We start from the raw sequence: 12,552 nt of genomic DNA, 5'->3' as shown, positions 1-12,552 counted from the left end.
ATTTACATTTAAAAAAAAAATCATCAATATTAAAAAAATAACGTATTCCATCGAACCATCCAAACGAAAAATTATAATTCATGAAAATGACTTCCACTATTCCATTTTAAAAAAAAAAATTCAACAATGAACGTAAGTTACTGAAATTTGCAATAATAATAAATTAATGTGGACCTTCGAAGTTCGAACCAGAACCGTAAATTTAATTTATCGGTGTTGAATTAGCAAAAGCACATGCCACAAGATAGTGAACCGTTTTGCAATTTTATAAAAAATAAGGACTAAATTACAAACCAGTGGGCCAACTTGACATTGACATGCAGAGAAATTCCGAAACATGAGGGCTGTTGGTTGCTTGTGGCTTAAGTATTTGCATCGCCACGCGATTTGCCGTGCCGGCTGTTTGATTGAATGCAAAATAGACATAAAATATTTCGAGTACGTGAGTTTTTAAAATGTTGACGTTGAATTTGAAGTAAAATAAATATAATATAAAATATTTGTGCATTTTATAATTTTTTTTGTTTATTTTTTTGAGTATTTACAATTCTGCATATTTTGATGAGTTTCAAATACATCGGAACTTCATTGTAATTGTCACTGGCTGACTGCCTGCTGTCACCGTCGGCAACCACTCACCGCTAGTCTCCCTACACAGACTACCATGATCACTAGCCATTGCCTCCAGTCTACCACCGTTCGCCACCAGCCACCACCGTTGTCGACCATGCACCGTTGCTCACTGTTGGCTATGCACCCCTCCTACCGACCACCACCACCGCTAGCTGCCCACCCCAGCCACCACTACATGAAGACCGCTTCGCCCACCACCACCATCGGTCACATTGCTATCAATGTCGGCTACCGACAACTACATTTTTTACACTTTATATTGTATTCATTTCACTTAAAAAAAAAAATAGTAACATGCTTTCTTTTACACTAATACAAACAACTCCGAATTATTATTTTTACAACTCATTCCTTTTCTACTGACTTCTATTTACACTATATTTCTTTCTTCAATTATTACTCAAAATGTTTTGAAGTATATTTGTAATCATCGATGAATTTTAAATCATGTATTGAATTTTGTGTAATGAAGGTTACAGAAAAATTTGTTCAATCTTCAAAATAAGTTTTGATCAAGCTTTGAATAATAAAAACTTCAATCCTAATGATCTTCATGAGCTCGTATTATCTGCATGTGATTAGATTTGGATACTTTATAGTAATTAGGGGTAAAATGAGTTGACGGGTCAGGAATGGGTCCTACTCAAAATTAATATGATAAAAATTCAGTTAACCCGAATCTAATCCTTTTAATAAATAAGTCAAATATATCAACTTGAATCGACTCACTAGCAACCCGAATGGCTCGAACCAGGCCGGTTAACATGTTTTGGTTTAAAAAAGTTATAACTTATTAACAATAAAATTTAATATATTTGATTTGAAAAATTAGAAAATAAAAAAATTAAGGAAAGAAACATGAAACAGGTCATTTTTGGTTAAAAAATGGCTTTTTGCATGCTAACTTGAACTCGACTCATTTAATAAACGTGTTGGAAAAACCTAACTTGATCTCAACCCATTTATTAGAGTCAATTCGAACCAACATTTTTCGGGTTGGGTTGCCAGGTCGACTATAGTGATATAGATAGAGTGATATAGATATAGTGATATAGATGTGTTATAGTTATTGTAATTGTAATAAACAATACACTTGAAAATGTATTAATTATTTTAATTTAATATAATACTCTTATTCAAATTGTATCCCTTATTGTATATGATTTATTGTGTTAACTTTTGGTATTTGTTGCGGGCTAGCATATACGCGATAATAGAGTTATAATTTTACGTCTTAGCCTTGTACAAATATCTAGCTCACTCATAGATAATACAAGATTTTTTACGTGGAAAATCCTGGAAAGGGTAAAAACCACAGGGCCTAGCCCAGTTGAAAATAATTTCACTAGAACTTGGGTAGAGTACATTAGGCTGACTTGTCCTTAAGGTCGATCAGATTACAAATGTCAACCGTATGGCTGAAGTCTAGTGACAAACGGGGGTTAGATGAAAGTCCGGCGTCACTTGGTGGTCCGGCAAATGTCCGACCAACGGAAGTCAAGACGTTAGTCAGTGGTACGACGAAAGTCCGACGTCAGGCTATGGTTCGACAGAAGTCCAGACGTCACTTGGTGGTCAAATAAAACTTCGACGTCAGGCAGTGGTTCATCAGAACTTCGGCGTTGGGCGTGGTCCAGCAAAACTCTAGCGTCGGACGGTAGTAGAAAAACTCCGGAGTCGGGCGGTGGTCTAGCGAACTCTGGCATTAAGTGGTTGTCCGATAGAACTCCGACATCAAGTGGTTGTCCGGCAAAAAACTCTGGCTTTCAGGTAGTGGTCCGACAGAACTTCGTCGTCAAGTGGTGTTCTGGCGGAACTCGGAGCAGTGGTCGAGGAGGAGCGAGGAGGCAAGAGCGATCTTTGATCTCTCTCTTACTTCTCTTCCTTTGGCTTGGGGCCCTTTTCATGATAAATGGGGGCTTTATTTATAGATTTTCTAGAGTGACATGGTCCTTAAATAAGAGAAAGATCAAGAGTATTTTGGGAGTGGTTTGTATGGACAGCCGATGTTGATTCCCTTGATCATGGACCGTTTATTGGACATTTGAATGTCTTAGTGATATATGAATTCAGTAATCTTGGCTCATTGGATTTGTCTCGTCAAGCCGCTTGATTCGGCTATAAGCATGTCACATTTGGAAACCATTTGGTAATCAAAATTGTGGTTTAAACATTATAACAATGCTTAGGGTCCTTAATTTGAACTCATTTCGGCTCGGATTGAGTCGAATTTGGTGTCGTTGGGTTTGTATTTTTGAGACTATTAGTTTGACCTTAAGTTTGCTGAAATTAATGTTTGGGTGATCCCAATTTTAATTTTGAAAGTTTCCAACTTAATTTTGCCTCAAGATTCGTGCCAGATCAAGATAATCTTTTTGATGATGTGTCAATATTACATTCTACAATATCATAATACGTTGTTTAACAAATTCAAGCTTTGATTGAATTAAAATTGAATGAACTTTGTTCGAAGTTTCATGTCAAATATTCTTATTATGGGTGTAAATGAGTCAAGCTGACTTATGAGCTAGCTTAGACTTAGCTTCATAAATGGCCCATGACCTGAATTGATGAGCTAATGATTTGAGCTTGAGCCAACCTTGACTTGATTCATTAGCTCACTAGTCAAATTGTTTTTTAAAAAAATATTAATATAAAACACGCTTAAAATATATTAACATTCAAGATTTTAAGCCAAAGTTGTTAAAAATGTTTAAAACTTATATTTCACTTTTGTATATTAAGTGATTTTTTATTACGTTTATTCTAATTTCATGTTCTTTTTATCATTTTATTATAATAATTGTTTGAATTATAATTGTTGCATACCAAAACATTCATGGTGGTAGAGAAAAAAAAATAACTTAATGTCTTAGCTTTGAGCGAAGATCCAACATACATATAGATAAGAGAAAGTGATTCAACAATCATAAGAGACCAACGTTTTTACATGGAACATGGAAAACCCAAGAAATGAAAAAACCAAGAGGCATGACCCCGTTAAAATGAGTTTAGTCGTATTGATCATTGGTTACAAAGGATGCCTTTCCGGGGGGGGGCATTTGCTCAATGTAACAAATATACATCATATAATGAACGTTACATAGTTGGAGTTTGAAGAATCCATTGACATGAGAGACGTTCTCAAGAGAATATTGGTATGTTCATTTGGTTGGTAAGACCATAGTTGAGTCAAGAGGTCAATGATTGTAGTCGGGTGACTTAGATCAGATGAACCATAGTCGGTGAGCGACGAAAGCCAGGAGGACCATAGTCAACTAGAGACGGAGGTCAGAAGGATCATTGTCAAGCGACGTAGCTCGAATGGATCGTTGTCAGGAAACGAATTAGGGGGATCATGGTCGGTGGGAGATGAAGGTTAGACGAACCATAATCAGCGTGCGACAGAGGTTAGAGGAACCGTTATTGTGCGATCGTGGTTAGAGGAATCGTAGTTAGCAGGCTAAAGTGATCGAGAGAACCATAGTTTGGCAAAAGATTAGAAGGACCGTAGTCAGAGGAAGATGAAGATTAAAGAGACTATTATCATGCGATAGTGGTCAGAGGGACCATAGTCGATGAGAGAAAGAGGTTGGAAGGATCGTTAACGGGCAACAGTGGTTGACAGATAATTTTTAACAAGTGATTGAGGTTGGAAGGACCTCTGTCAAAATGAATAGCATCTTTTGAGGTCCTCAAATTGCTTAAACATAGCCTTTGATACCCTTGAACCTCTAGATCATAGTTTGAACAAAGGCCAAAATGTTGTTCACACATATATTTTAATAAGCATCAAAACACATTATATTATACTCTATCTACCTTTGTATTAGACCTCTGTCAAAATACTCTAATATATGATATATGATAGAAACTTTAAAAAAATTTACTCGTGCATGCTTGAGTCCTCACTGAAAAAGGAAAATCTCCAACTTCACCAGAGCAGTCTCTCAGTGTAATATATATATATATATATATATATATTGAAGTAGTTTGGATAAGTACAAAATAAATGAAGAGAAATGTTTTTTTTTATTTGATTTGAAAGTAAAATAAATGTAGCATAAAAATAGTGGTGATCATCACAGACGGTGATGGTGGTTGGCAAGGGTCCGCTACCGACAATGGGTAGAGATGACATGCGGTGGTGGTCAACAATGGTTGGTGGCTATGGTGGCCGACAGTGGGTGCCTGTTGACAGTGGGTAGCGATGGTGGTCTGCGACTTTGGTCTATGGCATTGGGTAGTGATGTCTGATAGGTGGTGGACGGTGGGTGACAATGATGGTGGCCCCGAGTGGAGGAAATGTTGGCCTGCCATTGGTGGAGATAGCTGACAAGGGTAGTGGCCGGCAAATGGTGGCAGCTAGTGGTGATTGTAGTCAACAATGATGGTGTAATAGCCCAAGGGTAGTGGCCGACAAATGGTGGCAGCTAGTGGTGATTGTAGTCAACAATGATGGTGTAATAGCCCATTTTTTACCGATGGTAGCGTGCAACGAGTGGCCGATGAGTGGTGGCGTATGTCAAGTGAGCTTGCTTGCAGTATAAAGAATTCTTCTCAAAATTGAATGATTTTGATTTACCTGAAAAATGAACAAAAAAAATTTACATTTAATTTACTTTACGCATTCCTTTTTCATCCAATTAAACATCAATATTTTCAAAAACCTCTATATTTGAAATATTTACACCAACTTTATTTATAACCAACCAAATAGCCCCTAAAAATCTGTTAGGATGTCTATAACATTTGATAAAAGTTGGTTATGATACCTCCACTCCAATGGTTGTATAAAATAATTTTTCATATAAATTTTAGAAAAAAAAAAAGAAAATAACCAAAAAATAGTAGCCAAACAAAATTATAATTATTATATAAAAAACAAAACGGTCAAAAAAAAAACTGTCCCAAACAGACCTTTAAGAGTCTAAGACCACCTAACTTGTCAAATAGAACCATCAAAATAGGAAATTACAGACTTTGTCAACTACAGTAATCCCAATTGCCAAAACTGGCCATTCATAGACATGAAAATATAGTAAGAGAGCTGTCTTGAATAAGTAGGAGAAGAAGCCTTTCATTAAATTTCAGAAAGCTGCAATTAACTTCAGTAAACTTGCGGACTGAGCCGTGGCTCAATGGTTAAGATGAATAGCATCTTTTGAGGTCCTCAAATTGCTTAAACAACATATTAAAAACTGGTTCTATTACAGAAGGTTTTTGAGGTTGTGATCGAGCGCAAACTCACCATCAAATTTATAAATTAAATACTTTAAAGAAGCACACTAAAGTTGATTGCACAATCAACTGTATTATTTTGTTCTTGAGAAACCCTACAGGAAGAGAAGTGGGAGAAAGGAAGAGAGCTCACATAACTTTATTGATTTGTTCTTGAGAATACAGCCCAATCAACTAGTAATCATAAATTCTATTTATAAGCTAAGACTATACATTCAGCTATACAAAACAATATCTAAAATGAAAAATAATAAAAAACTAAAACCAACATATAAAACTAGATCAAATACTAATAACAAACATTCTCTTCATATCACTTCTTCTCCCCTTTTCTTTCTATTCTCTAATTTCAATCTTTTTTGTCAATAAAATTTGGTTATTATCGCAGATAAATTTGAATTCAATAATCATATGCCTTAACAATTTTAGCTCATATCCCTTCCAGGCATGCTCACATCATAGGAAAATTATTACGTGCGGAATCCGGATTCGTTCGGAGGGGTTGGTTCTATCGAAGAGCACTGGGGCTCAAAGCGCACAAGCAAAGACAAATGCTACCTATACTCGGTTGAGGCCGCAGAACCATCAAAACTGGAAAATGGAATCAACTGAAGGGATATCCAACGGTCAAATCTGACTTCTCCAGCACTTAAAAGCTTAAATAATCCAGAAAAATGCGCTCCTAAACACTCAGGAACCTGTTGTTATATATTTACAAGAAAAAGCTACCAAGAGAGGTTGAATAACTCAGGTCCATATCTTGCTACCGATAGCTAAAGAACCAACCAATTCCGATGCACAAAACACAAAGGATAACTGGCAACACCACAGTTACTCTACCAAAATTAATTGAAGCAGCTTTAGGTGCTTCCTTTGAAGTACCTTCTGGCTTAGCGTAAAGGTAATTAGGCTCCTTAGTTCTCAATCTGAGTACAGCGTCGGGTGTTTGGGAGTTGTTGGAGCTGGTAAGCTTTCTCTCTATAGGCGACGCAGCATCCTCTGCAAGGCAATGAAGTCGAGTTAGCAAGGGGCAGGCAAGTAATAAAGTGTTCATCCACAATAATAATTGTTATTTTACCGTTCTCAGAGGGCCCACAATAAGCCATTTTTGGTATTTCAAATTCTGCATTATTTCCGCACTGCATGTAGAAATTAAATTGTGAGAAATGGTATGATACATGATATCTTAAGCTATATCAGAAAAATAAATGCAGGTTTAGATTGAAATGAATATCTCACCTCAGATATCTTAGCTTTCTCATCATGATCTCCATTAGAACTACTTGAATTCCGATTGGTAAGCGCGGTTGATCCGACACGTAATGAAGTTTGCAGCCGGATCCTCCTAAATGCATTACCATGAGCTGCCATGCCCTGACTTCCCAGTTGATTTGGATTTCCTGAAGTCCGTTTCCTAGAAGACCTAAGCTTAATTCCGATACCGGTGGAATTGTCCTCACCAGAAGGATTAGGCTCATTTTTAAACAGATCTTGAGAAAGATCCGCAGCGCTAGATAGAGTCTCTGATGCTTCAAGACCCTCAAACATGGCATTTCCATTAAAGGAAGCCATGGATTGAAGTTCATTTGCTGTAGAGTTTTTGATGAAAGAATCAAACTGAGTTCCTAATACATTGTATGAGTTAGAAGTAAGAGGCATAAAATGACTTGATGGGCTTATTGACCCACTCATTTGGTAAGAAGCTGCCAAACCAGGGGCGTCCTGTAGCAGACAATTGAGAAAAAAAAAGGAAGAAATTAAGTCAGATTAGAATTAGAAGAACAATAGAACTAACAGGGAAAAAAATAATACAAGCTACAAAAGATTGAGCTCACTGAAAAACCCATACATGTGGCAGTAGAACTTCAACATCCGCATTATCCCCAATTATAATGTCAATGCCAGATGTATTATCCAAGAAAGTCTCTTGTTTAATAAGGCCAACTTGAGCAGATGGCACAGCTTCCGTAGTATTTCCCAGAAACTTGTAAAATTCAGGCAGACATTCTTCATCTGAAACAAGTATGGAATCTAATAATTTAGCAACTTCATCATCTTCATCTTTTAAGAATGCACCAACACCATTATCATCAAAATGTAGGTAACTCATGTCTGAAGGAGAATTGTAGTAAAATAAATCAGAATCGTTCTGCTCGAATCCAATATTTAAGCTGCTTAAATTGCTTGGATCGGGGTCATCCTGAATTTAAAATTAGAAAAGAAAATGCTTAATGAGAAAGATACAACAAAAAAAATGATAAAAATTAAGCAATAAAAGCAAGTTTTTGCAAGATATTGGTAAGAATGAAAGAATAATTAATAGGAATACTCTTCCAATTGATGATTAAAAACCTTAAAGTAGATTTGCTCACCTTCAAATTATCCATATAAATACCACTAGCACCAATATCTGCTGTGATATCGCTATAGCTATATGTTTCCTCCGATTTTGTCATCGACTCATCAACTGTTTCAGGCCAATTGAGGGGTACAATTTCCTGATGCAGTGGGGTAGTTTCATACAAAGCATCATCACCCTGTGCCGTGGTATCTGGAGAGGACCAGATTATATCAGGAGAAAGGTTGCTGCCATCGATTTTGTCAGCATTGGAAGTTCCGATGTTCTCTTCAGGCTTTTTAAACAATCGACAAAGTACGAAACCACCCTGTAAAACATGAACATTCTCAGAAGTAATGCAATAAATAAAAAAAAAAAACAAACAAACTTTAGGATTGCAAAAGTTAAACGTCTTCCTTAAAACATAAACATAACAAACTTACAACCATATAACTTGTATTAATTTAGAGAAGAAGGATACAAGTGAGGCGGGAACCATTGATAGAGAAGAAGAGGTTAGAAGTCCAAAAGACGAAATATAAGAGGAGAAGGGGAAAAAAGACTTAACTCACAAGCTAAAAAAAACCAGCAGGTTTTTACATTCCAAACATTTTCATTTTCTAAAACCTCTCTAAAACAGCAGCAAACAGCCCCTATACATAGGGAAAAGGCAATAAATGCAGGAAATAAATACACCTTTTATTCGGTCACTAGAAACACTGAAAAACAGCAACAAACCCAAGGGGCAGCAGCCAAGAGGGGGAAAATCGTAGCAAACAACATATAGGGAAGTCTAAACGACAAACAAGGAAGTATAATCAGCACATACAACACCTAGGAAATAGCAAACAGCACTTAGGAATTCCAAACAGCACATAGGAATTCCAAACAGCAAACAAGGAAGTATAATCAACACTTACAACACCTAGGAAATAGCAAACAGCACATAGGAATTCCAAACAGCACCTTGATCGCATCAAGAAGTCATCCTGAAAAGTTCTCTTGCAACTAAAATTGATATATACATTAAAAAATGCATGCCATGATCTCTCATATATCGTCCACTAAAGAGAAGGGAGTACCAAGTGCATGAGGCACCAACAAAAGCTACCACGGAAAGATATAACTAAAAGTAGTTTAATTCATGCGCTACAAAGAGGTTATGAAGTTCAAATTTGGGATCTACAGTTCACATGAGGCAACCTTGTTATTGCTTTATCATCATCTACACATTATGCAAATAGAAAACATCTAGCAGAGAAAAATCTTCTAGAAAGGGGTGTGTAATAGAATTAAGGGAGTTTTACATACATACCACTTAATACTATTCTATTTATATATTTAACACCTAAAACTTTAATATTACATAAATACCACCCATAGTTCATTTTCATACAAAATATGAGTGGTAGAAATAAAATATATGAGTGGTAGGAAAGAAATATAAGTGGTATATTTGATATTAAAATAATATAGGGTGGTATGGATGTAATATTAAAATTTTAGGTGTTAGATATGTAAATAGGATGTTATAAAGTGGTATGTATGTAAATTTCCCTAGAATGAAACACACGTAGATAAGACATCAAGTACAAGAAACCAAGTAGAGACAAAAATTGTCCAAATAGGAAGCGTTTCTTATTGCAGAAAAGGCCACTATAAACTTCAAAATGCTAGTTATTGTTAATAATACAATTCAACTATTTGTTTCCTACGTTCATTTTTCCTCTACTAAAGCTTTTCTCCTATTTATATGCAATATATCATCGAAAAATTATATTGATTGGGCACGAATCTAAAGGCAGAATCTAGTTGGAAACTTGAAAAATTAAATCCAGCACCATCTAAACTCCGATTTCAACAAACTTATAGTTGAACTGAACGTCTCCGAAATACGAACCTAACGACACCAAATTTGATCCAATCCAAGCTCAAATTGGTCCAAATCAAAGACCGAAGCACATTTGGAAGGTTTAAACCATAATTAGGATTACCAAACAGTTTCCAAACATGACATGCTTATAGTCGAATCGAGCAGCTCGACGAGACAAATCCAACGACCCCAATATCGCCGAATTCTGATATCATTCTAACATTCAAATGGTTAATAAACGGTCCATGATCAAGGGATTCAACATCGGCCGTCCATTCAAACCACTCTCAATTTACCCATGATCTTTCTCATATTTACTGGTCATACTACTCTCAGAAAACTATAAATATACCCCTCATTTCTCATAGTAGGGGACCTGAAAGAGGGGGAAGGTCCTCAAGCAAAAAGAGAAGAGAAGGAAAAAGAGAAGAAAGAGACTCCTCCTCGACCACCGGCGGACATTTCCCGGCAGCTAACCAACGCTGGAGTTATGCCCGCAGGCTACCTGACGTCAGAGTTCTTCAACCCGAGAGTTTTCATATAATCGTCCTCAATTTCATAGACGACTCAGCCACTTGTAACTTAAACAAACACTAGTGAAATCCTTTCAATTGGGCGTGACCCTATGATTTTTCTCTTTCCAGGGTTTTCAACGTAAAAATTTTGTTATTCCTTTTTTGCTTTGTTCGTGTGTTGGATATCCGTACAACGCTAAGACAAATTTTGTAACTCTATCGCCGTGTATATCCTAGCCCGTAACAATATGATTATAAGTAAAGCCCAAAAATATCTTTTATCAAAAAGAACATTATGGGTAATCACAAATAAAGGATGAACCATTTGGTAGAACTAAGAATCCAGATGATGAAAATGATGATAATGATAAGATTGTAACCAAGAGCAAGTGATAAAACAAAGCCTAACCAAATCAATCAGACATGGAACATAATTATTGCAGATTACTAAATATGATTACAAAATCAACAAGACATTTATTACTGAAACTCAAGTGGTTTTTCAGCATAGAAAGTCTCTTCAGGCAAGAAGCAAGCATTCCAAAAATAGTAGCTGTGTAAGAATGGTAGAAACCTAAGCGAATAACAATGCATGCGCTTTTTCTCTTCCCTCAAATAAAAATAAGCAATTTTAGTTTTTAACATTAATCAAATAAGAAGAAAAAAAAAAGGAATTTCCACATATTAGAACAATCTGAACTCTTTCTTATAACGAAATTTCCCAACAAACTCAGATGCAACTACAATCGCTTCTGATGACCATAATTCCAAAACAAAATAAGTCTGGGAACATCAAATGAAAGTCAAACTAAAAAATTTCCTCGATAAGGGAGCTTGAATAATAAGAGAAAACTAAAGAAAAGACCGGAACGCACCTTATCGAATTCCGGCTCCACAGTGCGATACTCGTGGATAATCCAGCCGGTGCGCTCCCCCTTTGGGGCGCGGCCGCGGTAGAAGACAAGAGTCTTCTTCATACCAATGGGCATGGACGACGGCGCGCGCGTCCTGATAGGTCTGTCCTTCCCCGTGGCCTTCCAGTAGCCGGCTTCCGTGGCCCGGTTCGAGCGCTGGCCGTTCGGGTACTTGCGATCCTTTGGAGCGAAGAAAAACCATTCAGGATCCCCAGATTTTATTATCGATTTTTCTGAACAACGAAAAGAACAACAATCAGCAAGGCGGGCCTTAAAAAAAGTAGTTCTTTTCTTAAATTTCCCGCTGAGGAGAGAGAGAGAGAGAGAGAGAGAGAGAGAGAGAAGTACCAGGGAGGTCCCAAGGTTCATACTTGCAGACATCGACCTCGGGGATGACGGCGCTATCAGCTTTGATCCTACCGTTAATCTTACGCTTCAAGTAATGGCTCAGAAGCTCCTCGTCGGTAGGACGGAAGCGAAACCCTAAGGGCAGCGATTCAAGAGGGATAACCTCAAGCGTCGCCATAATCGATCAGCTAGGACCAAAATTTTGTGAAGGCAGGTGGCTCTTTCCCTCTATTAATTCTTGAACAACCTAGTCTTAAGGGTGCCGGAGTTAGGAGAACAGGCAAAGGCGAAGATTGCGATGAGAAGCGTGCGAGAGCCAGACAAAGGGCGATGGAGCGCTGGATACTTCGCGGAAGTAGAGCCGAATAGCTACATCAGTAGGAAGCAGGAGGTGGCGTGCGACGCAAGTTTAGGCGTTCTAAGCCGTCCGATTTGATCAAACGGTTGATTCTGCCTCGCTGCATTTTTTTTGATACCGAAGTGGGTCCAAGTGTCCAACCTGGTTTTCCTTCGCTTCCGTTTACCAGGTGGCAAATTTTTTCTACCAAGGAATATATTTATACAAAAAATTATTTGAGATTTATTTTTTTTTAAATGTTAATTAAGTTAGGAACTTAGGATAGTACTTATTAAATGGTTCAAACAATTCAAATATGTTATGATCTCACAAATGGCATTCGCATTCATGTT

The 12,552-nt window shown here is 37.1% G+C and overlaps 1 protein-coding gene across 1 annotated transcript; it reads right to left on the bottom strand.

Moving 5' to 3' along the window:
* Positions 1-5,988: 5,988 nt before the first annotated feature.
* On the bottom strand, positions 5,989-12,220 carry LOC110100943 (protein NTM1-like 9). The gene is made up of 7 exons (XM_020828668.2): positions 11,863-12,220; positions 11,476-11,747; positions 8,247-8,540; positions 7,724-8,074; positions 7,114-7,596; positions 6,953-7,013; positions 5,989-6,873 (listed from the first exon to the last, which is right to left on the bottom strand). The coding sequence occupies exons 1-7, from the start codon at positions 12,038-12,040 to the stop codon at positions 6,638-6,640; spliced, it is 1,875 nt and encodes a 624-aa protein (XP_020684327.1). The 5' UTR covers positions 12,041-12,220; the 3' UTR covers positions 5,989-6,637.
* Positions 12,221-12,552: the final 332 nt, after the last annotated feature.

The sequence above is a fragment of the Dendrobium catenatum genome, unplaced genomic scaffold (genome assembly GCF_001605985.2).
Source record: "Dendrobium catenatum unplaced genomic scaffold, ASM160598v2 fragScaff_scaffold_672, whole genome shotgun sequence".
Taxonomy (NCBI): Eukaryota; Viridiplantae; Streptophyta; class Magnoliopsida; order Asparagales; family Orchidaceae; genus Dendrobium; species Dendrobium catenatum.
The sequence above is the reverse complement of the archived record's forward strand: the minus strand, read 5'-3'. Positions and strand labels throughout refer to the sequence as shown.